The 27,393-nt window shown below is 40.1% G+C and overlaps 1 protein-coding gene across 3 annotated transcripts in view; it reads right to left on the bottom strand.

Annotated features, from left to right (window-relative positions):
• Nucleotides 1–469: 469 nt before the first annotated feature.
• The window catches only part of RNF115 (ring finger protein 115), an 83,313-nt gene continuing 56,389 nt past the window's right edge, over nucleotides 470–27,393 (bottom strand). For all 3 annotated transcript variants that reach the window (XM_015084231.3, XM_027051479.2, XM_053214720.1), the window contains 5 exons: nucleotides 7,230–7,301; nucleotides 6,002–6,074; nucleotides 4,965–5,058; nucleotides 2,438–2,553; nucleotides 470–1,763 (listed from right to left, as the gene is read on the bottom strand). In XM_015084231.3, coding sequence (XP_014939717.2) covers nucleotides 1,632–1,763; nucleotides 2,438–2,553; nucleotides 4,965–5,058; nucleotides 6,002–6,074; nucleotides 7,230–7,301 — 487 coding nt within the window. In that variant the 3' untranslated portion in view covers nucleotides 470–1,631. The remainder of the gene's footprint in view (nucleotides 1,764–2,437; nucleotides 2,554–4,964; nucleotides 5,059–6,001; nucleotides 6,075–7,229; nucleotides 7,302–27,393) is intronic.

Below are 27,393 nucleotides of genomic sequence, written 5' to 3' on the forward strand. Positions count from 1 at the left end.
AAAACTGATGTGCAGTTTGAGGCTACCCATCAATGTGCACAGTAAATAGCTCACAGTCTCCAAAGAAACAATCTCTGCCAAGGTAGGACATGAGAGACGCAGGAGAAAACATCTTTTATTCCCTCTGGGCCCAACCTAAATCATACCTTTGTGGTGACAATTTTAGAGGCAGGCTGTTAATTTAGCAAGCCATTCTCCCACTTTCTCTCTTCCCTCCCCTACATGTTTACCCTCTATCAAAGATATCTCTAACCCCCTTCCTTCACCCCCAAACCAGTGTATGATGGCCAACAAATATTGAGGAAAGAGTCGTAGCCAAGGGAGAGACTCATCAAAGAGTGGCCGTCTTGTTCTGATCATTCCAAACTGTGAAGGGCTGATGTGACCAAAGAGGGGCCCCTGTGACATGCACTAACAGTGGTTACATGTCCCCACCATTTCCTTTTGAGACTTTGAAGTTCCAACAACATTCTTGATCGTCTTCATTTATTCAACTTTAAACACTTAAATGCTTCAAAGAGCATGTGCATGTGCAATGAGACATTGTTAGGCTGAAAATCGAAGGCCCACCTCTCCAAGGCCAAGTTGTTTTGGGCATGATCACAATAATCAGTTTGATTCCAAGTACAGCCAGAACCAAGCAGAACAGAAAGATTTCAGAGATGATAAAAAGGGCTTAAAAAAATTAAAATGAGACAATGTGAAATCTCAATTTCTGAAGACCAATGAATTACTAAAAACAGTGAACTGGCTGTAGAAGCAGTAATGAAGTAATTCCTCTTCTGAGGGAAACTATTTTAAGGTCCCCATGACAAAAGGAAGTAAACAATGAGTTGCGGGTCATTTAAAAAAGCTCCAGAACCAAAGATTTCAAATATCTGTCCTTCTGTGCCTGTATCCTGCCCAACTCATTTCCAAAAGGAACCAGAATCAGATTCCCACCAACGTAAGATTTCTAAGATGCGTCATGTTGGCTTCTGCAGAAACTGCACCTTGTGAAGTAGTCTTTAAAAATTAAAATGAGAAAACCAGAGAGTACAACGATAAGCCACTTTCTCCTCCCCACCAATTTTTCTTTGATTTTCTGAGGATTCAAAACAAACACAAAATCATTCGTCTCAGATTCCTGAATTAACCTGACCTCACTTGGTGGCTAATGTGGCCAAGAGCAGATGTTTTTGTACAATTAAAACAGGAAGACTTTTTATCAGCAGGACTTTAGGGCTGTGGTTCCACTGTATCTACTATCAAATACACTAATGGTAGGCTGAAGGTTAGATCAGGAAGTGGAAACATCCACTACAAGGTAACATGACAGATGGTGGGACCCTCGCTAGACTTTAAGGTAGAGTGATTCTATTCTGGCAGGGGAAACCCACATAATCAAGTTTCACACTTATAAAAGTATCACTCTGAATTCAGGAATCAGAGGCATTTGGTTGTAGATACAATTCCATCTGTAGATACTAACTTTAAATTGAGAGAAGAAAAAACACTCACTGCATTAATATTATGGGTTGGGGTTTCTTATGCGATTCCTAAATCCACCTACTACTTTTCTGTTTTGATACAATTGACAGCTGTGATAAGAAGACTACCACAGCTGTGGCTCAGATGCGGGCTTTTCAGCTTCAGAAAGTCCATCGGTCGTGTAGCTGGCTGTCACTGCTATATCTGTTGCTTGCAGAGGCCTCAGAGTTCTGGGTTTGCCGAGTAGAGTCCTCACCATTTAAGCTCTTCCTACACACAGGACACGTGTCATGCTGCAACAGAAGGAAATCGGTCCATGTAAACAGCCTGACCTGAGAAGCCAGAGGTGCTAAACACTTAAGAAACCCTAAGAGCTGGCAGGCCGAAAGACAAAAAGGGCATGCACTCTCACACAGTACACACTGGGCTCAAAGATGGAACACCAGCACATGTTCAAATGGACCTTGAAACAGAAATGACAGAATTCCAGGCCAGGAGCTTAACAACAACTACCACACGTCACCAAACAGAACTAACCACATACGGTGACCTGACATGGTCTACAGCAAGGGTTAGGAAACTTTTTGTGAAGGAACTGGTAATAAATATTTTAGACTTGGCAGGCCATACACAACCACTCAACTCTGCTGATGCAGCACAAAGGTAGCTGCAGACAATTGGTAAACAAATGAGCGTAGCTGTGTTCCAATGAAACTTCCTTTACAAAAACAGGTGGCAGGCCCGAGACCTGTAGGCTGTGGTTTGGTAACCTCTGGTCAGAGAAGTTTCCAAACATAAGAGTGATCTAAAAAACAGTGACGGCACCAGCAGGAGTTAGGAAGGGACTAAAATCTGCTCTCCTTGGCTCTCTGTTAACCCGGGACCACCTCCCGCCCTGCCCTGCCCTGCCCCAGAAGATGTGGCTGGCAGAGACAGCCCATCACACATGAGAGCCGGCTGTACTCACCAGTTCTAACCACGGCACAATACAACTGCTGTGGAAAAAGTGGTTGCAGGGTAACTGCCGGACTTCCTCTTCAACTGTGTAATCTTCTTTGCACACTGGACACTCTAAACCCATATCTGTTGGAGGAGGAAATGCCTTCTAAAGTAAGCGAGCAAAAAGAAGGAAGAAAAAACTAGTCCAGAGGAATGCGTAAGAAAAGATACAAAGTGTACCCTAGGTGGAGGTAGGAAGCACAAACTGCGCTTCACCATGGGGGAGGAGCTGGGAGTAGAAAGGGACTTTTGTGAAAAGGAGGATCGACGAACGGGCTTAGTCCAGAAAGGCCTACTTTTCAACATCAAGGCTTGCAAAAAATAAACCGGGGCTTGGATGATCTGTTAAGTAAAACAGGGAAAGCATCTTCCCAGACGTGTGATATCCTTCTGGCAGTTTCTACTCAGGAAACACAGGCAATCTGTCCACTACAACCACGGGATATATCTGAGCAATCTCAGCAGTTCCCAGTCAGTGTCTCAAGCCACTTTAACCCTGCCATTTTCCACATTTCGCGTCCTCTTTCACAGTGGTTGTCCTAAAGCCCTCTGGACAAGTTAATTAAAAGCTGCACCAGGAGGTGGTGCTGCAGAATTGCAAAGCCCAAGGACAGCTCAGGCTCCAAGTCCAGAGACAAGAAGCCCTCTGTGAGGAAATGGCTACACACTAACCTGGGAGTACCAGGCAGCAAACTCGGGGTCTCCCAAGTCTGGCTAATGATACCAGCTCCTCCTCTCCAATGGCCAGCATGTGCTACATACATGCCCATAGCACTCAAGGGCCCGGAATAATAAGACTACCAAGAGTCACTCCTTCCTCTCCACTCTTATCTAACACCTTTACCTCAATTCCACCTTTTATTTCTTATGACTGGTCCACCGGAACAGCCTCCCAGGAAGTAGGTACCCTTGACCCCAGCCTTCAACCCTCCAAATTTATCCTATGCTTTGCAAGCAGCTCACTTCCCCTAATACTAGCTTCAGAGCACCCCCCCAGCTGGCACTTCAAAATCACCAAATTCAAAATGAAAACCATCACATCACTTCCATCCCCAAACCCCACTAGACCAGGGGTGGGGGTGGGGGGGTGGTTACAAGCCTCCACCCCGATAGATGGCAGCACCGCCTCTTGTAGTTCCTGAGCTGCAAAATCTGACAGTCATCTTTGACCCTTTTCCCTCTTTTATCCCATTAGGCAATCAGTGATGAAAGCCTTTCTTCAAAGTGATATTGAGTCTACCCTTCCCCATCTGTTAGCATTGCCACTGTCACCTGCACCCCGCCTGGATGTTGCAGCAGCCCCTTGAATCCCCGTTTCTGCTTTCTTTGCCTTCCAATCTATTTGAGATACTACCTCCAGCCGAATCTTCCCTAAAGAGCACCTAAATTCCCTCAATCCTCCATTTGGGGACCTATAAAACTTGCCTGCTACCTAAAACATCCAGCCCTAACTACTCTGCCAGTTTCAACGTCCGCTCAAACAAGGCCTTTCTACCCAATCATACCTCCCATGCTCCCAAACCAGACTGCATTTCAGGGTTCATCAGGCCACTCTCCTTTTCCCTGGTCCAGACACTATGCCCATGCTGACATTCTCACACTGGTTCATACTCTTCCTTGAACAGAATGACCTCTCTGAGATGGCCTATCCTGTCTTTTAAATCTTCTGACTCTAAACTGGAATTTGTAGTGCAAGAAACTCCCAGTTCGAAATAATGTTCCTTGTCACTAAATTCCTTCAGTGCTTAAAAGTAAAAAAACTGTATCTAATGTACCTGACTGTATCTGACAGAATAAATGTGAAACAAATTCTCAGCCTCCAATTTTTTTTCTCTTCCTCAGTATCATCCACTCAATACTATTTTTGATACTGTTTTTTATGTGTATTCATTTTAAAGAGAGAGAGAGAGAAAGGGAGAGAGACAGAGAGGGAGGGAGACAGGACCCAAGCAGGTTCCGGCTGTCTGCCCCGAGCCCAATGTGGGGCTTGATCTCACCACTGTGAGATCATGACCTAATCTGAAATCAAGAGTCAGATGCTTACCTGACTGAGCCACCCAGGTGCTCCTGTACCGTTTTCTAATCATTTAGTTGAGTTTTGCTTCCCCTAGTAAGTTCTTCAAAAAATCAAGTCTTGGGGTGCCTGGGTAGCTCAGTCAGTTAAGCGTCCGACTCTTGATTTCATCTCAGGTCATGATCTTACAGTTCATGGGATCAAACCTCATGTCAGGCTTGGGATTCTCTCTCCCTCTCTCTGCCCCTCCACAACTCGTGCACATGCGTTCTCTCTCTCTCTCACAAATAAATAAACTTTAAAAAAAAAAAAAAAAGACTAACCCTAAATGAAAAAGTAGGCCCTATCTTCCACTTACGGCACCAAGTAGCAATTTTAGTTAGGAGTGCTACAGCTTCACCTGAAGATCCTTAGTACAGGAAGGTGCTGCGATTTTGAACGGAGATCAGATTTGACAGAAGAAGTATGGAAATGAACCTACCAACTTGTTCCTGAGTTACTGTCACTGTTGGAAGAGATGTGATCTTTTCTTTGTCAGCCGGGGGAGGCCCTGTGTTTTCCAGTTGTCCTAAAAGCTACAAAAAAGGAAAAAGAAAAAGAAGAAGAAGTGGCAGACATCCTACCATCCCTGGGGAGGGAGCTGCTCCAGCTGAGAACAAACAGTGCATATATTAGAAATGTTAGTTGCTCTTACTTCTGCAAGGCTCTGAGAGGCTTGGGTTTCCCCTTTCCTGCTGCCGGAACACTTGTAATTGCTTTACAATTTCAGAGTGACATCAGTATAACCCTACAGACAAACCCATCATTGCAAGGCCCACCTTTGGGCATAAAGCAATTTCAGAGGCAGCATAAGGGTGGTGATGTCAGGAGTAAAATTAAAACTGAACAAAAGGTAATACTTAACTGGTCTAAAAACTTCATTCTGCTGGAAGAAATAAAAGGGTGAGAGTATGGAAAGTAGCATCAAGTAAGCCAAGAAATAGGTAAATTACTGCCTATGAGAAGATTTGGATATAAATGACATGCTTTCTATTCTCAGCAATCCACAAGGGAAATGAAAACTATTTAAACTAAAATAAACATAAATAAGTGGAAGCGATTATATATGTCATGGGAATACCTTTTTCTCTGCTTCCTTCCCCTACTTTGCTCCATCTAGCAGAAATCCCTGCTTCAAACATGTGAGGAGACCCTCCTTTTTTGTGAAGTAGTTGTTAACAGGATCCTCACAGGACTGAACAAGAGGCCAAAAATACAAAATACTGTTTGTTACAGGAGAAGTCTTTTCTTCCTACAGAGGTGAAACCATCTTCTAGAAAATCCCTACGACCTCGAATGTACATGGATGCTAAACTAAACCCGTAAACCATTCATCCCTTCAGTAAAATGGAAACCCACAAGCTCAAAATATTAGGGAAAGCAGAGTGACTGCCATTCAGAAAGTAGCAGAAGGAAAGCAGGAAGCCTGTGGAACCATGAGACACACTGAACAGACACCCTCAAAAGGCAGCTCCTCACCTGGGTTACAATGGCATCAAGCCCTGTCTGACCCCAGGCATAGTCCCCAGGGTTGGAGTGCAGCATCCCGCTCCTATACATGAGATGAGACAGACAGCATTAGACGGAGTGACCAGGCTCTGCCTCACACCACAGAAAAAACTGGGAGATCCCGTTCTCTCTCAGAGCTGGAAAGTCACTAGTTCTCTAAAATCAAGTGGCAAAGAACTTCTCGGTATTTTTAAGGTCAAAGAGATTATCCAGAAGTCGTCTCTTACTCTCTTTAAGGAATTTTTACTTAATCGAATAGAACATAAAATGTGAAGCTACCTAAAATACCACATGACACACCAGAGCGAAAAGAGTGACTCATTGCCTATTGGCTAAGAAAAGTTTGTCTTCTCTACGCCCATGTAGAGTAAATATAGATGGAGCTGCTTTTTAAGGAGAGTTTTCCCTCTGTGACTGGCCAAAATCTGTAGCAGACTTCCCTCATTTGAAGAGGCTGCCCACGGTCCTGGACAATGAGGAGCTTTCAAGGAGAGAAGCGGCCACAGTGGTCTCTGAATCACAACCTAGAGCAATTACAAAAGGGACTCGGCAGCCCCTCTTTTTGGAGCCGCTGGTGCACTACCCTGGATGACAGATGTCCAAGCTCTTTGGCTGGAACGTGTTAAAAGAAACTAGAGGCTGGAAAATAGGGTAACTGAGTGGAAGGACCGAGGACCCTCTGAGCAAAGGAGGCTTCCGAGGCGGAGTCGGAAGTGGTATGTGATTGCCTAGACAAGAAGAAATTCCATCTTAACTTCTATCATACTTAAGTGACACTCTGATACTGAAATACAGCCTTTTATTTCTCCTGAGATACCTTCTTACTTTAAGAATTTCAGCAATTCTTAAGGAATAAAATCTTTCCGTACAACCTAGAGAAGAAACTTGCAAGTCAGATACCAGCTTGGCAGGGACCATCTCATTCCCCTCTCAACACAACTCTCAAACCAGAATATGAACCAAACCCGACACATCCAGTGCCCAGACATCCTGGGGGACCAGGATGGTCCTCAGGAGACTGAACAATAAAAAAATAAGTTCTGATTAAGTTTGGGCTCAGCAAATAAAGGCAATCTAACAGTCTGCCAATCAAATCTATATACTCACCTATTCAGCTCTTTCTCTTTCTCACAATGGTACATATACCTAAAATGCTGCTGCTCCAGCAAAGTAAGACAGAAGGCAATTCGCTACTTACCAGGAAAAAGGATGTGAGGATCCAGGAATTGCAGAATTTGCAAAGAATCCTGCAAATATCTGCTGTATTATGCTGTTGCAGGGGAAAAAAAAATTAGGTAAGACAAGAGACTTATGAAAGTACTCTACAGATATCTATGGCTGACAATCAGCAACTCCTCCAACTACCATGGGTCCTCACTTACCATTGTACAAAAGGTAGCACCAGAAATCAGTCAACTACCTGGTAAAGTGCTATTTTGCTATTATGGCTATCTTCCTGAGCTCTGTGATCTTATGTATTAATAGATTTTTGTGAACTAGGCTTGAAATGAATCTGATTACATGGTGTAGTTTTCCAGCTTTGTTCCTTGGACCTCTGGCAACAGTATTAGGCTGGAAAGGATGCTAAACCACTGGGATTTAGGCCCAGGCCGTAAACAGTAATGCCATTTTTATGTGTTTTACACATTAGGTTTCTACATGAGATATTATTTAAAGAGCCCTGTAAAAAATTTTTTCAGAATAATTCCATTTTACAAACATTTAGCAACATACTACATTAGCCCTCAAAAGGTGTTTCAATTGCTTCTAACACAAACACAATCAAATACACACACATCTGACATTTGTCATTCTGAATACTTAAGATGGCGCATCTACTCAGTCCTTTATACTGGTGAACTGATCTTTGTTACCCAGAGAATATGGGCAAAAGAAAAAGACTGAAGAAAGATTTGTTTTGTGAATAATATGCACATTTTTCTTTCTTTCTTTTTAATGTTTATTTATTTTTGAGAGACAGCGTGCAAGTGGCGGGGGAGAGGGCAGAGAGAGAGGGAGACAAAGAATCTGAAGGAGGCTCCAGGCTCCAAGATGTCAGCAGAGAGCCTGACATGGAGCTCAGACCCATGAACTGTGAGATCATGACCTGAGCTGAAGTCGGATGCCCAACTGACTGAGCCATCCAGGTGCCCCTTCTCTTTTTTTCTCTGGCTTTATGGAGATATAATTGATATGATACATAATTTTAACCCCTTGGGTCCCACTTTTCTTATTAGGCCAGTCAATACAACAATGGCAGTAGCCAATATTAGACTCTCCCTATCCTAAAGTTCAACAGTAGATAACTAGACTATGTGTTTGTTTTAAAATAATTGTCTACATATTATTTTATGTTCCTCCTTTGAGTGTATGGACTTAGTGATTTAATTCTTTTTTTATTGAGGCATACTTCACATGAACATTATATTAGTTTCAGGTGTATAACATGATTCAATGTCTGTATATATTGTATATGATCACCACAAAAAGGCTAGGTAACGTTCATCATCATAGTTACAACACATTTTTCTGTGTTTATAAGTTTTAAGATCTATTCTCTTAGCAACTTGCAAATATGTAATAATTATTAACTATAATGCTGTAATTACCTATAATTAGTATAAGGAACTATAATCTCTTTGCAGTTTTGATTTGCATTTCCCTGATTATATAGTCACGATGCTGTACATTACATCCCCATCATTTATTTTATAACTAGAAGTCTGTACCTCTGGACCTCCTTCACCTATTTCACCCACACCCTACCCCCTACCTCTGGCAACCACCTATCTATTCTCTTTATCAATGAGCTTTTCTTTCTCTTTCTTTTCTTTTCTTTTTTTTTTTTTTACAATTCCACATATAAGTGAGATCATATGGCATTTGTCTTTTTCCATCTAACTTATTTCGCTTATCACAATATCCTCAAGGTCCATCCATGTTGTTGAAAATGACAAGATTTCATTTCTTTATGGCCAAATAATATTCCTGTGGGCGTGTGCTGTGTGTGTGTGGTATATATTTATACAAAACACATTTTCTTTAACCATATCCATCAACAGACACAGGTTGTTTCCATGTCTTGGCTATTATAAATAACACTGCAATGAATACAGGAGTGTATATATCTTTTTGAATTAAGATTTTCATTTTCTTTAGATAAATATTCAGAAGCGGAATTGCTGGATCATATGGTAGTTCTATTTTTAACTTTTTGAGGAACCTCCATACTGTTTTCCACACTGGCTGCACCAAATTTACATTCCCACCAAGAGTGTACAAGGGCTTCCTTTTCTCCACATCCTTGGCAACACTTGTTATTTCTTGTCTTTTCGATAGTAGCCATTCTAACAGGTGTGAGGTGACATTTCACTGTGGTTTTGATTTCCAATTCCCTGCTTACTGATGTTGAGCACACTTTCATGTACGTGTTGGCCATCTATATGTCTTCTTCAGAAAAACAGCTATTCAGGTCTTCTAATCCATTTTTTAATCAGATTGGTTTTCTTTTCTTTTTCGCATTATGAGTTTTTTCTATATTTGGGTTATTAACTCCTTATCAGATTTGCAAATATTGTCTCCCATTCAGTAGTTTGCCTTTTCATTCTGTTGACGGTTTCCTTTGCTGTGCAGAAGCTTTTTAGTTTGTTAGCCTATTTGCTATTGTCGCCTTTGCTTTTGAAGTCAGATCCAAAAAAAATCATTTCCGGATCAATGTCAAGGAACTTACTGCTTACACTTTCTTCTAAAAGGTTTATGGTTTCAGGTCTGACAATCCATTTTGAGTTAATTTTTATGTATGGCGTAAGATAGTGGTCCAGTTTCATTCTTTTGCATGTAGCTGTCCAGTTTTCCCAATGTCATTTGTTGAAGAGACTGCCTTCTCCCCACTGTATATTCTTGGCTCCTTTGAGTTTATTTCTGAGCTCTCTATTCCATTCCACTGATTTAGATGTCTGTTTTTATACCAATACCATACTGTGACTTACTTCTTGACAATGGAGTATGAGAGGACAACTTTCAAGATTAGTCATAAAAAGCATTGTGGCTTCCTCCTTTCACTCTCTCTTAAATCACTTTCTTGGAAAAGTGCCACGTAAAGCAGTCCTGTGAAGACCCACATGATAAGGAACTGAAGCCGCCTCCCAATGGCCAGAACTAACTTGCCAGAATATGAGTAATTCTCAGTTGATCCTTCAGATGACTGCAGTAACAGCCAATGTCTTAACTGTAAGCTCAGAAGACACTGGGCCAGAACCACTCAGCTAAGCTGTCCCAAATTCCTGACCCAAAGAACTTATGAGATGATTAATGTTTATCTTCAGTCACTAAGCTCTAGTGTAATTTATTATACAGCAATAGATAACTAATCCAGATTTTGATGCCTAGAAGTATGTTCTGTTGTAACAAAAACCTGAAATGTGGGAGTAGATTTAGAACCCAAAAGAGGGTATAAGTTAGGACTGTGAGATGAGTATCAGTGAAAGTTTGAACAGCCTTGAAGAAACAGTAGAAGTATCATGGCCTTTGAGGAAGTTATGAGTGAGAGCTTAAGTGAGAAAGATCTTGGAAACTGGAGGGAAATCCTTGTTATGTAGTAGCAATAACAATATGTAAAGTAGAAGTTGTGGCTCATGAACTGGGTGACAGTCTAGCCAGTGAGATGTCCAGGCAAGAAGGCAGAAGGTACCTCTTGGCTTCTTCTTGCTGCTTACATTAAAATGCAAGAGAGGGATAAATTAAAGGGAAAGATGGTTAAAGTTTATTTTATTTTTTAGTAATCTCTATACCCAACACAGGCTCAACCTCACAACCCGGAGATTAAGAGTCGAATATTCTTCCAATTGAGCCAGCCAGGTGCCCCTAAAGAGGAGGATAGTTCAACAAAAAGGAGTTAAGACTAAATAATTCTGAAAATTCCCAGCCTCTCCAGATGGTTAATGATACTAAAATTAAGAAATGGCTTCCAAGCAAAGATCAAATCTATCCAGGGCATGGCCAAAGAAAATGGTTAATGAGGAAGTCTAGCATGTGGTTACCAAAATTCTTTGTTAAGGCCTCAGAAAGATCTACATAGCCTAAAGAACTATTCAATCAAACAACTGGGCTTCCAAGAGGCCTAAGGGTGTTGTATTAGTTCCCAAGGACTACTATAACAAATTCCCACAAATATACAGCTTAAAAAGAAAGGAATTTATTCTCTCATAGTTTTGGAAGCCAGATTCTGAAATCAAGATGTTGTTAGGGTTAGTTCCTTCGGAGGCTCTCAGGGAAAACCTGTTCCATGCCTCTCTCCTAGCTTGTGGTGGTTCCCAGCAATCCTTGCTATTTCTTGGCTTTTAAACACTTTAATCTCTGCCTTGGTTGTCATGTGCCTTTCTTTCCTGCGTCTTCTGTATCCAAATTTCTCTAAGAATACCAGCCACTGGATTTGGGCCCACTCTAACTCATTATGATCTCACCTTTAACTTGATTACATTTGTAAAGACCTTATGCCAAATAATACCACATTCACAGGTAGTGGGGTTCAGGACCTAAACGTATCTTTTTTTTTTTTTAATTTGTTTATTTATTTATTTTCATCTTCAGTTATTTTTGAGAGAGACAGCAGACAGACAGAGTGTGAGCAGGGGAGGAAGAGAGAGGGAGGGAGACACAAAATCCAAAGCAGGCTCCAGGCTCTGATCTGTCAGCACAGAGCCCAACGCAGGGCTCAAACTCACAAACTGAGATTATGAGCTGAACTGAAGCCGGAAGCTTAACCAACTGAGCCACACAGGCTCCCCTGGACCTAAACATGTCTTTGTGGAGAATACAATTCTACCCACAAGTACTGTCCCTTAGCAATACCAGCAGAAGCCCAAAGCAGAAAGGAGATTATCTCTGGAAAAGATATGTGGGTGTGGCTTTTTCCTAAAGGCATGAATCTCAGTAACATTCATAAGAGACTCTAAGTTTTAAAAAGAAAACACTGCCAGCTTAAATTAAAAGGTACAGAGGCAAAACTAAATGAAAAGAAGCCTCTTGGGCCCTTAAAACTCTAGTGGCAAGAAACAGACTAAGAAAACTATGCAGCTGCAAACCTGGACTACTTTTCATGGAAAAGAAAAGATAACTCACAAGGTGAAACCAAGAGCCTAGGAGGAGGAAACAAGAGCCACAGAGCAGCATTCCTGGGCAAAAGGAGAACTAAGTCCTAATCAAGGAACTGCCAACATTTATACAGATAACATCAGAACTGCTATAAATCAGTGACTTCTTGGTGCCTCTCATTTTCTCCCTTTTTAAATAGGAATCTTGGGTGCCTGGGTGGTTAGTCGGTTAAGCATCCAACTTCCGTGCAGGTCATGATCTCATGGTTCGTGGGTTTGAGCCCCATGTCGGGCTCTGTGCTGACAGCTGAGAGGCTGGAGCCTGCTTCGGATTCATTCTGTGTCTCTCCCTCTCTGTGCCCCTCCCCCGCTCTCACTCTGTCTCTCAAAAATAAACAAACATTAAATAGGAACCTCCAAACCTGTTTATTGTATGCCTATCCCATCACTGTATGTTGGGTGTGTGAGGAGTAGAAAACTTGTCTCTTTAATTTATAGGTGTTCACATCAAAACAAACTGTTCTTGAGGAACTATACCCAAGGAGCCTCATCCAAGTGTGGATTTCAACAACCTGGATTTCCAGTGGGAAAAGGCTTTTGTGGATCTTGGGAGGATGCGAGTATATTTTGCACATGGGAGAAATATAAGTAATTTGTGGCCAGAGAGTGAAATACAGTAGTTCTAAAATATGTCTACAAATCTTTAATACTCCTCCTTTCAAGGGGTGGAGTTTAATTCTCCTCCCCTTGAATGTGGGCTAGATCCAGTGACTCATTTCTTACAGAAAAAATATGGCTGAAATGACAGTGTTTGGCTTCCAAGATCAGGATATAAAATGCATTATGGTTTCTTTCCTTTTCCTTTCTCTCTCTTGGATCACATACTCTGGTGAAGTCAGCTGTCAAGTCATGAGGACACTGAAAGAGCCCTATGCAAGAGATCCACGTGGTAAGAAATTAAGGCCTCCTGCCAAGAGCTATGCAAGTGACTTATCTTGGAAGTAGAGCCTCCAGCTCCAGTTGAGTGTTCAGATGCCTAGAACCACAGCTGATATTTTGAATATAACCTCATGAAACCCTTTACTAGAACCACTTACTTAAGCTGCTCCCAAGTTTCTGAACCTCAGAAACTGTGAGACAGTGTCTGCTAAATTCTGAATAATCTGTTACACAGCAATAAATAATATACCCTCCTTGCTGCCTAAGAACTAGAAGAGCAAATTACCGCATGCTTGAACTAACCAGTAAGTAAATAGCAGATATCAACTTCGAGAGAAAGCCTCGTGCCTTGCTCTAACGCTGACCCTGCACAAATGCTTGTGGTTGCCAGGGATGTTTTCAGCTAATGAGCTGCTGATTCCCCTTTCTTGGCTGCTTGTTTCCTGGAAGTCAGATGTTGGTTCCGTATCTCTGCAGCAGAAACAGAGAGGCTGCTCAGGGTAGCTTCAGCAAGTCTACGAGCTATTGTGAGGAGATTATCTTCAGCTGATACACGCAATATTTACACTGATTTCTGCTGTTAAAAACATAAAATCTTGGGGCACCTGGGTGGCTTAGTCGGTTGAACATCCGACTTCGGTTCAGGTCACAATCTCACGGTTCATGGGTTTGAGCCCCACGTCAGGCTTTGTGTTGACGGTGCAGAGCCTGCTTCAGATTCTCTGTCTCCCTCTCTTCCTCTGTCCCTCTCTCTCTCTCTCTCAAAAATAACTAAACATAAAAAAAAACACATAAAATCTTCTCTTACTAAAAAAGTAATAGGTAGCTAAAATGGGGATGGGAGGGAGTGTGATGTGTGTGTTTAATCCACAGATGATAAAAAAACAATCCACAGAGTGCAGAAGGGAAGACACAGCTAAGAGGAGGTAAGAGTCTTCACCTTGTTTCCAGAGCTGTCCTTTCTCGAGGTTTTCCTCCTTGTTCTGGGGTTGTCCTTTCTGTTTCCTCTGCTTATTCCTCCTTGTCTTCCAAATTTCTAATCCATCAGGCTTGGGCTCAATTCTCTGAGCTCTTCTATTTACTGTCTTGACTCTTTTGACAAATTTCACCCAGTTTTATAATTTTAAATACCATATACAAGCCACATTTCCAAATTTTACCTCCATCCAAGACTTCTGCCCACTCAACATCACCACTTGAATGTGTAATAAGCACCTAAACTTACCATGTCCCAAGCTGAACTCTTAAATTTTCTCCCCCAAATCCATTCCTCGTGTTCCCCATCTCCGCTGATAGTGACTCCAGAGTTGCTCAGACCAAAAACCTTAGTGTCATCCTTAACTCTGTTTTACCTCATATCCAATCTGTTAGCAAATCCTATTATGCCCATTGTCAAACTATATCTAGAATCCAACCATTTTTCACTACCCTCATCCAAGCCACTGGCATCTCTAGCTTACATTAATGCAACTGCCTCTTAAATGATTTCTCTGCTTCTGCCCTTGCCCTTATACTCTTTGCAGCCCCCCATTTTATTCTCAACATAGCAGTCAGAATGATCATTTTAAGACACAAGTTAGACTATGTCATTTCTCTGCCCTAAACTTTCCAATGGGTTTCCACTGCACTCAGAATAAAAGCCTTTACGGTAGTCTGCCAGGCTCTACAGGATCTAATACTCTTCTCCCCATCCCCACACCCAGCCTACTTCTCTGTGATCTTACCTCCTACTCCTCCTCTCACTTACTCTGCTCCAACTGGCCTCTTCTTATGGGCACATTCCTGGCTCATTACCTCACTTCATTTATGTCCATTCAAATGCCTTCTCAATAAGGCCTTGTGCTGACTACGCTTTTTGAAACTTTACACTCCATAATCTCCCTTCCCCTTTTTTCCCACAGAATTTACTACTATTTAGCAGTCTACTGATTTAACTTATTTTGCTTGTCTGACTTTCCCATTAAAAGCTCCACAAGGACAATAAACTTTTGACTGTTTTGTTCACTACTGTACAGTCACTACCTGGAATAACATTTGGCAAAGTAATATACAAGTGTTTGTTGAATTAATTCAATGACTCCAAGATGGAGCCCAGAAATATACTGAATGACATACACAATCTATTAAGATTAAAAAAAAAAAAAAAGAGGATTATAAAATAGGAAAATAGGTACAGAATGATTCCTTTTCAGTTATACAGACATAGGTATGATATTTAAAAAGTTCCACAAGATTATGCATCAAGGTGTAACTGTAGCTATTTCTGGGTAATGCTGCCTTTTTAATCAAAAAAATAATAATAAACCCCACCCTAATATTTTTAAATAACCAAAAAAGCTAATTTTTAAAATGTGAGTAGTGATCAGTGGTCAGAAATCTATGGTCTCAAAACCTAGGGTTAACTTCATGAGAACTTATTTTTAAGGAAGCAAACCTTAGAAGTAATGTGCCCTGTAAAGTGATTCAGAGATAGCTGATCAAAACACTAGGCTAAAATGTAACCATAAAAAAACAAATGTTAAAGGAGTACAACACACTAAAAGACAGGTCTTACTATAATAAATGTAAAGTAATAGGCAGTAATCCCTAGGAAGTCTGGAAAGTATGATTGTGTGAGTGTTGATCTAATACAGACAAGGAAAAGAACAACTGACAAGTATAAATATTTTGCCATCCTAAAAAAATAATCTTTAAAGGTGAATAATTCCTTATACTTGTCACAATGAAATGTGAATTTCTCATTCACACTGAATGAAATTTCTCCTGAAGACTATGCAATCTCCCTTGTTTATTCTACACATACCATGCAACCACCTAATTGCTTTTGATTTCTTGTTATCAGAGAAATTCAAAGACAGCACTATGCTAACAAGCAGAAATGAGTTTTCCAGTCACTGAAACATAACACCCCCAGGAGCAAATTAATAAATTAGTCGTCTGGCACAGGTCAGATTCATTTAAGGTTAGATAAGAAGAGCTAGTCTATTCAGCACCTGATTACAACTGGATAAACTATCATTTGAAAGCTGCAGATTAGAGGAAAGACCACACACTTTAGGCATGCTCAACAAATATCTGCAGTATGAATGAACAAAGTGAGATCTACCCTTCTTTACATTTGCAAAGAGGTTCCACTCATGTCATTGAAAAAGCCAAAGGAAACATCTCACTTCAGGCTAACTCCCTAAATTGGTGTGAGGAACACATGAATAATCCTACAAAGGCTAATTAATCTCTGAGATCTGATTTTTTTTTTTAATTTTTTTTTCAACGTTTTTTATTTATTTTTGGGACAGAGAGAGACAGAGCATGAACGGGGGAGGGGCAGAGAGAGAGGGAGACACAGAATCGGAAACAGGCTCCAGGCTCCGAGCCATCAGCCCAGAGCCCGACGCAGGGCTCGAACTCACGGACCGCGAGATCGTGACCTGGCTGAAGTCGGACGCTTAACCGACTGCGCCACCCAGGCGCCCCTGAGATCTGATTTTTTAAATGACAAATACTCTGTCTACAGTGGAATCAGTGGAATGAACAGGAGCCTGAGATGTAGCCCACAGAAACCCCCAGTTGAAAACCTGATGAGCAAAATAAAAAGTTATACTCCTCTCAAATCAACAGGACAAACCATCATCAGGAAGAAACCAAGCTAAAATCTAACCAAAAAGAAATCTATAAAATAACTAACTGTAGTGTGTTTTCAAAACATAGGGTGACATATAATGACAACTATGGCAATGGAGTAATAATCATGTAGAACAATCAGGGTACACCTGCTAAGATGGCAGAATAATAGGACCCTAGATAATACGACCAACAAAGATATGTTGTGCTCCATTTACGTTTACATGAAGGAAAAGAAAAAGAAAGTGAACGAAAAACTTTCAAGTACTACTTACTGACATATTGGTATGTATGCTTTGGAAGGAAAGTTTCTGAGCAAAATATGGAAATGCCTAATTCTTTTCTTAAAAAAAATTGGGAAGACTACAGAATACTGTTAGATTTGTTTATATATTATAATATACTTATATATAAATATATATAATATATAAAAATATATGTAATATATATTATATTTATATATAAATATAATATGTATATAATATATATTTTTGAACATATATAATCCTACCAAATACAAATATCATCACTTCTGCAATATTCTGGCTTCAATATTTAACTGGCCTTATAACCTCATGCAATTTACCTAACCTCTCTATGCCTCAGTTTCTACTGTAAAATGGAGTCTCAAAGTAACTTCTCCATGGGTTATAGTGAAGAGTAAACAAAAAAATACCTGTAATGCACTCAGACTAGCACCTGGCACAAACTCTTAGTCATACTTACTACTAATGCATGTATTACATATACCTCTTAGAAACATAATTCCAATTATCCACTCATTCAACACAAATATATTTAGTATCCACTATAAAACAGACACTACTCTAAAACCTGGGAACAGAGATGAATAAAACACCACCCTAGACCATTAGCCCCAGAAGTATCTGAAAAGGTTGTAAGAGATCTATCTGGTCCCTGAAAAGATGCCAGGCTCAGACGGAACTACAGGTAACTTCTATCAAACCTTTAAGGAACAGATAATTCCTATGTTATTTAAACTATTCCTAAGCATAAGAAAACAGCAAAATTTTCCAGGTCATTTTATCAAACTAACAAAATCTTGATACCAAAATGTAATAGAAAGAACACACAAAAAATTACCACCCCCCCTTATGAACAGATGCAAAAATCAAAATAAATAAATAAATGGAACAAATTAACTCCAATAATGTATTAAGAGATTAATGCTTCTTGACAAAGTAGTTTTTATTCAAAGCTTGCAGTGTGGGTTCAACATCAGAAAATCTATTAGTTAATAAAATACATTAATTGTTTAAAGGTGAAAACTATAAAGTCACTTTGATAAGATCACAAAGGGCATTTGATAAAAATCACTAATCATTCCTTTTTTTTTTTAATTCTTTTTTTTTTTTTTTTTTGAGAGAGACCAAGCGTGAGCAGGGTAGGGGCAGAGAGAAAGAGACACACAGTCCAAAGCAGGCTCCAGGCTCTGAGCTGTCAGCATAGAGCCTGACATGGGGCTCAAACTCTCAAACCACGAGATCATGACCTGAGCCGAAGTCAGATGCTTAACCGACTGAGCCACCCAGGTGCCCCTATCACTATTCATTCCTCATTAAAAGCCCCTAATAAGTTAGGAATAAAATAAACCTTTCTTAACCTGCCAATGTATATGTGAGGAACCAGAGGTATATATGCTTCACAAATAAACATGCACTCCCAGTGAAGTCAGGAATAAGACAAGGATGTCTACTATTAGATAACTTTGTTGTGATAACATAGCCAATGCACAAGATAAAAAATAATGAGGCATAAATAGGGAAAAAACACAGTACCTGTGGGTGATACAACCACAAATCTAGAGAAATCAAGGAAATAAAATGAACACTATTACACCTAATAATAGAAATCAATTAAACACAAAGGGGTTGGGTAACAAAAAGCTTTCCAGCAATAATCAGTTAAAGGGGTGCCTGGATGGCTCAGTCGGTTAAGGTCCAACTCTTGATTTTAGCTCAGGTCATGATCTCATGGTTATGGAATTGAGGCCTGCATTGGTCTCAGCACTGAGCGTGGGGCCTGTTTGGAACTAACTCTGTCTCACTCTCTCTCTCTCTCTCCCTCTGCCCCACTCATGCTCTCTATAAAAGAAAAAAAAGTTAAAAGAGGGGAGCCTGGGTGGCTCAGCTGCTCAAGCGACTGACTCTTGATTTCAGCTCAGGTCATCATCTCAGTTGTGTGATCGAGCCCTGTGTCAGGCTCGCCACTGAGCATGGTGCCTGCTTGGAATTTTCTCTCTCCCTCTCTGCCCCTCCCCAGTTTGCACGCACTCTGGCATGCTCTCTCTCTCAAAATAAATAAACTTCAAAAATAAATAAATAAATAAATAAATAGTTAAAAGAAAGTATAAAACTTTGCTGAATAACATCACAACAGAACCAAATAAATTGAGACATGAGATGCAGACCTAGATGAGAAGTTTTAATATTATAAAAAATGCCGACTGTCCCCAAGTTAATATATAAATCCAATGCACTACCAATCAAAATCCCAATGGGATGGGAGAGGGGGTAGAGATTGACAGATTGCATCTGAAATCCACGTGAAAGGGTAAATGTAAGAGAAGCATCAGGACATTTTTGGAAAAGGACAATAACGAAATGGACTTTCACCAGTAGATACCAAATCATACTATAAAATTATAAAAAGTAAATCAGTAAGGTACAAGCAAAGGAACATAAAGATCAACAGACCATAACAGACAATCCAAAGGCAGGTAAGTATGAAATGTATATACAATAAAGATTTCATTTTAAATCAGATGGATGATTCAATAAATTATGCTCCAAATAACTAGATATTCATATGGGTGCGTCAGGGGGTAGATCCTTAACTCAAAAAAAATGCATAAGAATATTGCCCCTACCCACTAGAGGTGTGGGCACAAAACCCAAGCCAAGACAAGTGCCCTCCCTGAAGGGTGATAGATGGACATATCCTCTGGGATGAATGCTGTAATGTTCTTGTAAACTTGGAGCTACCACCAGCCATCTTTCATTTTAAATAGGGGCAACTATCCAATAATGATGCCAACACAAGAAAGCAGAGGACAGAGAGACAGAAAAAAGGAGACAGCTTAAGATAACACACTAACCACTGAGATCCATCTAAGGACTTCTAATTCACATCAAGAGTTCTCAACATTGCTCCTACATAGTGATTTAGAAATCCAAGGAGACAGTTTTGTTAGTTGCAATAAGTGGGGAGGTACCATTCATATTTAGTAGATAGGAACCTCCCAAGTGCTTATCATCTTGCAAAAAATCAGAGGATAGCCAGGCCCAACAAACAATTATCCTCCAACACGCATAATCTTTGAATGTCCTGCCTGGACATTCCCTTGGGGAAAAAGTGCCTACAATTTACTGAGCCCAAACTCAACTCCATTCTACACATAAAGTATTTCACATGTGGTTTTAAAATATACTGAATTTTCAAGGAATGCAACTATTGTGAAAATCAAGGAAAAAATTATACATTTCTGCCTCCCAGAATTTTCCCAAGCTCTCTTCAACATTTTTGAAAATCTTAACACTTTAGGAGAGGACTTAAGATGGTAAAGGAGTAGGGGGACCCTAAGCTTGCCTTGTCCCTTGAACACAGCTAGATAAATACCGTATCATTCTGACACGCAAGAAATCGATTTGAGGACTGAGAGAGCAAAAGTGCACAACTAGTGGGAGACAAAATGGCCACCCTGTAGAAGGTAGGAGCTGCAGAGTTGATTTGGGGGAGAAAAGAAGTACAGGTGCTGGGAAGGGGAAGGAGCCCTGATCACAGAGAGAGGCAAGAGAGAGAGCGCACACAGGGGACTGCACAAGAAAAATGCTTCCCCAAAACCAATGACTGGGAATAGGAAAGGGGCTGATTACTACAAGTTATTCTAAACAGTGGAGCACCAAGTCTGAAGTTTTAGATGTTTTTGCCATCGCCAGGGTCATTCCTAGTGGGCTTAGGGGTGCTCCTGTGGGGAAAGAGGGTGGAGACCCTGGAGTGGGCAGCGTGGTCTGAGAATCCCCTGGGTTCCATGGAGAGAAACAGTCTCCCTGCTTGGAGCTCCTTTGGGAGTGGCAGCTCAGCCTCCCCAGGGACAAAAAGAACTGGTGGCATCAACGTGCTGCCCTGTTTCCTAGCATAGGAACAAAGACACAGGTTGAGGGCAGCAAACCTTGGTGCCAGCTTTGTGCTTCACTTTACCATAAACTTTGAACCACTGCACAGTTATGGAACCACTTTCCTGGGACAAAACGTCAAACGCCAAAAGCTCTAAGACCCTCCCCCAGAGGATCAGTGAGGGTCTGTGACTGGTAGGTCCCTAAAATTTGGAGTTTGGAGTTTTGAAAATCAGCCACATGTCTGAAATAAAACACAAGAGAACTGTGCCGCCTGGCAGGCAGACACGTCGACTGCAAGCAGGGTAAAAGTAGGTTTCTGGCAGAAGCAGGGGACACAAAAGAGGTGGTTGTTTGCTCTTCTGTGAGGGCTTCCTGAAGAGTGGTGGGCACAAACTCCCCACTCCAGGGAGGAGACAGTGGGGCAAACACCAGTCCCCTCCACACTGCCCACCAGCTCACCGACTTCAGTGAACAAAACAGCGCCACTCAGTGGAGGCCATACTACTTACACCAAGCCCCCTCCCGTAGCCCTGCACCCTGGAGGTACATACTCTCCACTAGGGCAAATCATCCTGAGAATCAGTGCAAAAGGCCCTACCCCCGGAAGACCAGGACAAACCCCTTGTGTGCACCATGTCTACTGATCATAGAGTGCTGCAAAGTTTCAGCTCTAAGGGGAAATAGGATCTAGCTTTTTTTTTTTTTAATCTTTTCTTAATACAGCCATTACTCTAAGGAGCAGAAATACAACAGGCTTTCACACAAAAAGTGTGAATCACACAAAACAGTCACACAAAAAGTGATTCAGACAAAAATGACAAGATGAAGGAATTCATCCCAAAAGAAAGAGCAGAAAGAAGTCATGGCCAGGGTTTATACAAGTAAGACATACCAACCAGAATTTAAAACAATAATCATAAGGATACTAGCTTGGCTTGAGAAAAGCACAGAAGACACTAGAGGATCCCCTACTGAAGGCATAAAAGAATAAAAACTAGTCAGTCCAAAATAAAATGCTATAACCAAGATGCAAAACTGAATGGATGAATGACAAGGATGATGAAGCAGAGGAATAAATCAGTAATACAAAAGATAAAATAATGGAAAATATTGAAGCTGAAAAGAAGACAGAAAAAAAGGTATTGTTTCATGAATGTAGACTTAGGGACCTCAGCAACTCCTTAAAGTGTAATAACATTTGTATCATGTTATGATACAAAAGAGAGGGGAAGAGACAGAAAAAGAAGCAAAAGATTTATTGAGCAAACTATAGCTGAAAACTTCCCTAATCTGGTAACGGAAACAGATACTGAAATCCAAGAAGCACAGAAAACTCACAATAAATTCAACAAAAGCCAGCCATTACTAAGACAAATCACAGTCAAATTCACAAAATACTCAGAGTAGGAAAGAATCCTGAAAGCACCAAGGGGGGAAAAAGTCCTTAACCTACAAAACAAGACAGATCAGGTTCACAGCAGATCTATCTACAGAAACTTGGAAGGCCAGAAGGGAGTGGCAGGATATATTCAACATGCTGAATGGGAAAAATATGGAGCCAAGAATATTTTATCCAGCAAGGCTGTTACTCAGAATAGAAGGGATAAAGAGTTTCCCAGACAGACAAAAACTAAAGGAGCTCATGACCACTAAACCAGCCCTACAAGAAATATTAAAGGGGACTCTTTGAGTGGGGGAGGAGGGGAGACAAAAAGCAACTAAGACTAGAAAGGAACCGAGAACATCACCAGATATACCAACTTTACAGGTAACAAAATGGCACTAAATTTGTATCTTCTAAAAATCACTCTGAACATAAATGGACTAAATGCTCTATCCAAAGACATAGGGTATTTAAGGTACAAAAACAAAAAACAAACACACACAAGATCCATCTATATGCTGCCTACAAGAGACTCATTTTAGACCTAAAGACATTTGCAGATTGTAAGTGAGGGGATGGAGAACCATCTAACATTCATTTCGCTAATGAATGGCAAAAAAAAAGCCAGAGTATCTATACTAATATTAGACAAACTAGATTTCAAACCAAAGACTAACGATAAATGAAGAAGGGCATTAATCACAATTAAGCAGTCTATCCCTCAAGAAGACCTAACAATTGTAAATATTTACGCCCCCAAGTTGGAAGCACCCAACTATATAAATCAATAACAAACATAAAGAAACTAACTGATAATAACACAATAATAAGTAGGGGACTTTAACACCCCACTTACAGCAATGGACAGATCATCTAAGCAGATCAACAAGGAAACAATGGCTTTTGACACGCTGGACTAGATGGACTTAACAGATATATTCAGAACATTTTATCCTGAAGCAGCAGAATACACATTCTTTTCAAGTGTACATGGAACATTCTCCAGAATAGATCACATCCTGGGTTACAAATCAGCCCTAAACAAGTACAAAAAGACTGAGATCATACCATGCATATTTTCAGAACACAACACTATGAAACTTGAAGTAAGTCACAAGAAAAAACTGGGGAAGACCACAAATACATGGAGATTAAAGAACACCCTACTAAAGAATAAATAGGTTAGGGGCGCCTGGGTGGCTCAGTTGGTTAAGCATCCAACTTTGGCTCAGATCATGATCTCACGGTTTGTGAGTCCGAGCCCCGCGTCGGACTCGTACTGACAGCACAGAGCCTGGAGCCTGCTTTGGATTCTGTCTCCTTCTCTCTCTGCCCCTCCCCATGTGTGTTGTTTCTCTGTCTCTCAAAAATAAGTAAATGTTAAAAAAAAAAAAAAAAAAAAAAAAAAAAAAAAAAAAAAGAATAAATAGGTTAACCAGGACAATACAAGCAAGCAAATAAAAATGAAAACACAATGGTCCAAACCCTCTGGGATGCATAAAAGACTACTAAGAGGGGAATAGATTGCAATACATATCTACCTCTAGAAGCAAGAAAAGTCTCAAACACACAACCTAACCTTACAACTTAAGGAGCTAGAAAAGGAACATCAAATAAACCTAAAGCCAGCAGAAGAGAAAAGAGAAACAATAAAGATCAGAGCAGAAATAAACAACATAGGCGAAAAAACCCACTAGAACAGATCAACAAAACTAACAGCTGGTTTCTTGAAAGAATTAATAAAACTGATAAACCCCTTGCTATACTTATTAAAAAGAGGAAGGACCCAAATAAAATCACAAATGTAAGTGGAGAGATCACAATGAACACCACAGAAATATAAACAATTATAAGAAAATGTTATGAAAAACTACATGCCAACAAATTGGGCAATCTGGAAGAAATGGACAAATTCCTAGAAACATAAAAACTACCAAACTGAAACAGGAAGAAAAAGAAAATTTGAACCAGATAAGAAACTGAATCAATAATCAAAAGTCTCCCAACAAACAAAAGTCCATAGCCAGATGGCTTCCCAAGGAGAATTCTACCAGACATTTAAGGAACAGTGAATACCTATTCTTGTCAAACTGTTCCAAAAAATAGAAATGGAAGGAAAACTTCCAAACTCATTCCTCAAGGCCAGCATTACCTTGGCTCCAAAACCAGACAAAAACTCGACTAAAACAGAGAATTACAGGCCAATATCCCTGATGAACATGGACGCAAAAATTCACAAGATACTAGAAAATCAAATTCAACAGTACATTAAAAGAATTATTTGCCATGATCAAGTGGGATTTATTCCTGGGCTGCAAAGGTGGTTCAATATTCGCAAATCAATCAACATGATATACTACATTAATAAAAAAAAAAAAAAAAGGATAAGAACTATATGATCCTCAGGGGCGCCTGGGTGGCTCAGTCGGAAAAGTGTTCAACTTTGGCTCAGGTCATGACCTTGCAGTTCATGGGTTCAAGCCCCATGTAGGGCTCTGGGCTGACAGCTCGGAACCTGGAGCCTGCTTTGGATTCTGTGTCTCCCTCTCTCTCTGCCCCTCCACTGCTCATGCTCTCTGTCTCTCTCTCTCTCAAAAATAAACATTTAAAAAAAAGTTAAAAAAAAAAGAACCATATGATCCTCTCAATAGATGCAGAACAAGTATCCATTCTTGATTTTAAAAACCCTCAACAATGTAAGGATAAATGGGACATACTTCAACATCATAAAAGCCATATTCGAAAGAAGTTAATATCATCCTCAACAGGGAAAAACTGAGCACTCTTATGGTCAGGAATAAAAAAGGAATGTCTACTCTCACCAGTACTATTTAACATAGTACTGGAAGTCTTAGTCTCAGCAAGCAGACAACAAAAAGAAATAAAAGGCAACCAAATCAGCAAGGAAGAAGTCAAACCTTCACTATTTGCAGATGACATGATATTCTACGTAGAAGACCCAAAGACTCCACCAAAAAATTGCCAGAACTAATACATGAATTCAGCAAAGTCACAGGATATAAAAGTCAATGTACAGAAATCTGTTACATTTCTATACACCAATAATGAAGCAGCAGAAAAAGAAATCAAGGAATTGATCCCATTTACAATTGCACCAAAAAATGTAAGATACCTAGGAATAAACTTAACCAAAGAAGTAAAAGATCTGTACTCTAAAGACTACAGAACATTTATGGAAGAAATTAAAAAGGAAACAAAGAAATGGGGAAAAACTCCATGCTCATGGACTGGAAGAACAAACATTGTTAAAATGTCTATACTACCCAAAGTAATCTACACATTTAATGCAATCCCTATCAAAACACCACCAGCATTTTTCACAGAGCTAGAACAAACCATCCTAAAATCTGTATGGAACCAAAAAAGATCCTGAATAGCTAAATCAATCCTGAAAAAGCAAAGCAAAGCTGGAGGCATCAAAATTCTGGACTTCAAGCTATTATTACAAAGCTGTAGTCATCAAGACAGTATGATACTGACACAAACACAGACACATAGATCAGTGGAACACAACGGAAAACCCAGAAATGGACCCACAACTATACAGTCAACCAATCTTCAACAAAGCAGAAAAGAATATCCAATCAAAAAAAAAAGACAGTCTTTCAACAAATAGTGTTGGGAAAACTGGATGGCAACATGCAGAAGAATGAAACCAGACCACTTTCTTAAACCATACACAAAAATAAATTCAAAATGGATGAAAGACCTAAATGTGAAACAGGAAACCATCAGCATCCTCGAGGAGAACCCAGGTAGCAACCCCTTTAACCTGAGCTGGAGCAAATCCTTACCAGACATGTCACTAGAGGCAAGGGAAACAAAAGCAAAAAGGAACTACTGGGACTTCAACAGGATAAAATGCCTCTGTACAGCAAAAGAAACAACAAAACCTTTTAAAAGGCAATCCATTGAATGGGAAAAATATTTGCAAATGACATATCTGATAAAGGGCTAGGATCCAAAATCTATAAAGACCTTACCAACTCAACACCCAATAAACAAATAATCCAGTGAAGAAATGGGCAGAAGACACGAACAGATATTTTTCCAAAAAAGATATCCAGACGGCTGATACATGAAAAGATGCTCGATGTCACTCATCATCAGGACAATACAAATCAAAACCACAACGAGATGCCCACCTCACACTTGCCAGAATGGCTAAAATTAACAACACAGAAAACAAGAGATGTTGGCCAGGATACAGAGAAAGGGGAACCCTCTTACACTGTTGGTGGGAATGAAAACTGTTGCAGCCACTCTGGAAAACACTATGGAGGTTTCTTAATAAGTTAAAAATAGAACTACCCTACAATCCAGCAATCGCATTACTAAGTATTTACCCAAAGGATACAAAAATACAGATCTGAAGGGAAGCAGGCACCCATATGTTTACAGCAGCATTACCAACAATAGTCAAGCTATGGAAAGAGCCCAAGTGCTCGACTGACGAATGGATACAGAAGATGAAGCACATACACACAATGGAATAGTACTGAGCCATCAAGAAAAAGTTAAATCTTGTTATTTGCAATGACATGGATAGAGCTACAGTATTATGCTAAGTGAAATAAGTCAATCAGAGAAAGACAAATACTGTATGATTTCACTCATGTGGATTTTAGGAAACAAAACAGATGAAATGGGAAGGGAAAAAAAGAGAACGGGGGAGCAAACCATAAGACACTCTTAACGATAGAGAACTGAGGGTTGGTGGAGGAAGGTGGGTATGGGTAGGCTAAATAGGTGAACGGGTATTACAGAGGGCACTTGTTATGATCAGCACTGGATGTTTTATGTAAGTGATGAATCACCAAATTCCCCTCTTGAAACCAGTATTGTACTGTAAGTTAACTAATTAGAATTTAAATAAAAATCTGGAAAACAAAACAAAAAGAATATTTATATTGACTATGTTTTGAAATGTTAATATACTGGGTTACATAACATATATTGCCCATTTCTTCACTGGATTATTTGTTTTTTGGGTGTTGAGTTTGATAAGTTCTTATAGATTCTGGATACTAACCCCTTATCTGATATGTCGTTTGCAAATATCTTCTCCCATTCCGTCCATTGCCTTTAGTTTTGCTGACTGTTTCCTTTACTGTGCAGAAGCTTTTTATCTTGATAAAGTCCCAATAGTTCATTTTTGCTTTTGTT

The sequence above is a fragment of the Acinonyx jubatus genome, chromosome C1 (genome assembly GCF_027475565.1).
Source record: "Acinonyx jubatus isolate Ajub_Pintada_27869175 chromosome C1, VMU_Ajub_asm_v1.0, whole genome shotgun sequence".
In the NCBI taxonomy this organism is placed as follows: domain Eukaryota; kingdom Metazoa; phylum Chordata; class Mammalia; order Carnivora; family Felidae; genus Acinonyx; species Acinonyx jubatus.